We start from the raw sequence: 3,036 nt of genomic DNA on the forward strand, positions 1-3,036 counted from the left end.
TCCGCTCCTTGAGTTCTCTCCAGCGCTGGAAAGCTGATCCGATGTTTACACGGGTCCTACTTCTTGCCTTAAGCCTTCTTTTGTTCCGCAGACGTTTTCCTCTTTTGTTTTTTATCCGCCATCTCTATCTTTCTGTCGCTCGGCTCGCTAATGTTTGTCCCGTGCACTGAACACTCTCTCCTCCACATCACGACTAGACACGCCCCTTATTGCTGATTGGCTACAAGTTTGTTTTGCTAGTCGGCCCGAATCAGTTTTCTAAAGCGTTTTTGAAAAATCTCTTACCCCACCTTTAATCGAGCTGTTAACATCACAGTACTTTGTGTTCAAAGAATCTAGTTCCAGACGGATGATGAAATGTGAGATATTTCCCCGTGTGAGATTAGTTTCTCTGTGTTTGTGTGTAATGCAGGCTTGTGATCGACGCTGAAGCTCCAGCTCACCTGGGAATGAGGGCTTTGGCCTCCTCTGCAGCCTCGGGACACAGATTGGCTAAACTTGCCAACTCAAACTTATGAAGCTTCTTCTGCAGAAGTAAGCTGGAAACACGGCCACGTTATCATTCATATAAATATCATATTTACTAAATGACACTTAAATTAACAAGTACAAGAAGAAAAAAAACTACACTACATCTACAGTCACAATAAGATGCTTAGAAGAGCATGCTGAGATGTTTAAACTAGAGCTGCAGGATATATTGAAATTAACTCAATATCGCGATTTAAAAAATATGAAAAAAATAAATAGTAAACAGTATAGTAACTTAACGGCAAACTAAAAGTATTTGTATTACTCATATTTTTTTGTATTCATTTTACAGCATTATTACAATACATTTCTTATTGTGTTTAATATTTTTATTTCATAATAATCACAAAAAAAATATTTTATAGTCATATTGAACGAAAACGCAAGTGGAAAGAGATTTTAACTCTGAAATGGTTATTGAAATTGGAGTTAGTTTTTGTAAAAAGTAAATCCAAGTATGAACATCCAAGTTTTCAAGATTTTCCCAAAACCATTCAGCCCTAAATAGATTTTACACACACACACACACACACGCACACACACGCTCTCTCTCTCTCTCTCTCTCTCACACACACACACACACACACACACACACTCTCTCTCTCACTCTCACACACTCTCTCACACACACACACACGCGCTCTCTCTCTCTCTCTCACACACACACACACACACACACACACACTCTCTCTCTCACTCTCACACACTCTCTCACACACACACACACGCGCTCTCTCTCTCTCTCACACACACACCCCCACACTCTCTCTCACACACACACGCTCTCTCTCTCACACACACACACACACACACGCTCTCTCTCACACACACACACACACACGCTCTCTCTCTCACACACACACGCGCTCTCTCACACACACACCCCCACACTCTCTCTCACACACACACTCTCTCTCTCTCACACACACACACACACACACACACACACACACAGAGTTACTCACTCACTCACTCTCTCTCTCACACACACACGCGCAAAAACCCTTCAGAATAAAAATAACTACACACTTACTCGTGGGATTATTTTTTTTCTTCTTCAAATATAGCCTAGTTATTCAAGTCATCTAATGAAAATTCCTAAATTTTGTCATATTGCAATATATAATCACAGGAAAACAAAATATAGCAAAGTCGTTTTTTTCCCCAATATCATACAGCCGTAGTTTAAACAGCTGTTTACATTACTACTTTTGACATCACAGCACTCTGAGCATGTAGAACTACACAATCTTACTACTGCTGCCATGAAGAGGCATGATAAGATGAGAGTGAGAGTAGTCTGCGGTTCTGTGTTGTAGGCAGCTTCTGCAGAGCATGCTGACCTGCGCACGCTGGCGATGGTCTCTCGGTTCTTGAAGCGGCTGAATCTGGCCGTGTAGTTGAGGGTCTTCATGAAGACCTCCGACAACTCCTGCTCGTCCTCCGCGCTCTCGTTCTGCTGCTTGCGATGCTCCAGCAACATGTGAACCTCCGAGTTCAGCAGCGTCTCGGCGTTCTCAAACTCTGAGACACATCAAGCATCATGAACACATCTCTGCATTACCACAACAAAACACTGAGCTAGATTAACCAATCAGGAAATCCAACGACGCGCAACCTGACAGTCAAGTCAAGACACGAGGTAATGAGGTAATCTATCAGTTTTAGCTCATTTTGGTGAGCGATAGAGACAAAAAAAAAACTGAAACAAAATTAAGAGCAGAATTAACATTGCTGTACATTTTGAAATGAAAAAAAAAAAAAAAAAAAAAATTTTTTATAATAATAATTTAACTATCACAAAAGAAACAGCAATGACAAATAAAAAATAAAAAAACACAATTATACAAACAAAAATAAATATAAAACATTTATTTGTAAATAAACCAGTGTGAAGGCATTTTAGTGTTTAACGTTTATACACACACATATATATATATAAAGTCTGGGATCAGTAAGATTTGTAATATGTTTTAAATAAATCTCTTCTGTTCATCAAGGCTGCATTTATTTGACCAAAAATACAGAAAAAAAACAGTAATATTGTGAAACATTGTTACAATTTTAAAATAATGGCGTTCTATTTGAAATACAATGTTTAACATTGATAATAAATCAGCATATTATACTGATTTCTGAAGATCATGTGACTCTGAAGACTGGAGGAATGATGCTGAAAATACAGCTGCACATCACAGAAATACATTACAGTTTAACAGAGATTCACATAGAAAACCATTATTAATACTTTTTCCTCAATATTACTGTTTTTTTTCTGTATTTCTGATCAAATAAATGCAGCCTTGATAAATAGAAGAGATTTCTTTAAAACATAAAAAATCTTACGGATACCAAACTTTGAACAGCAGAGTGTGTGTGTGTGTGTGTGTGAGAGAGAGAGTGTGTGTGTGTGTGTCTGTGAGAGTGAGTGTGTGTGTGTGTGTGTGTGTGTGTGAGAGTGTGTGTGTGTGAGAGTGTGTGTGTGTGAGAGTGTGTGTGTGTGTG

At 38.7% G+C, this 3,036-nt stretch overlaps 1 protein-coding gene across 1 annotated transcript in view; it reads right to left on the bottom strand.

Annotated features, from left to right (window-relative positions):
• The window catches only part of polr2d (RNA polymerase II subunit D), a 6,144-nt gene that overhangs the window by 1,132 nt on the left and 1,976 nt on the right, over positions 1–3,036 (bottom strand). The window contains exons 2-3 of the mRNA XM_016247611.1: positions 1,875–2,055; positions 444–539 (exon numbers count right to left, since the gene is read on the bottom strand). Of these exons, the coding sequence (XP_016103097.1) occupies positions 444–539; positions 1,875–2,055 (277 nt within the window). The remainder of the gene's footprint in view (positions 1–443; positions 540–1,874; positions 2,056–3,036) is intronic.

This window comes from Sinocyclocheilus grahami, unplaced genomic scaffold (genome assembly GCF_001515645.1).
Source record: "Sinocyclocheilus grahami isolate Dianchi unplaced genomic scaffold, SAMN03320097.WGS_v1.1 scaffold844.1, whole genome shotgun sequence".
NCBI lineage: Eukaryota > Metazoa > Chordata > Actinopteri > Cypriniformes > Cyprinidae > Sinocyclocheilus > Sinocyclocheilus grahami.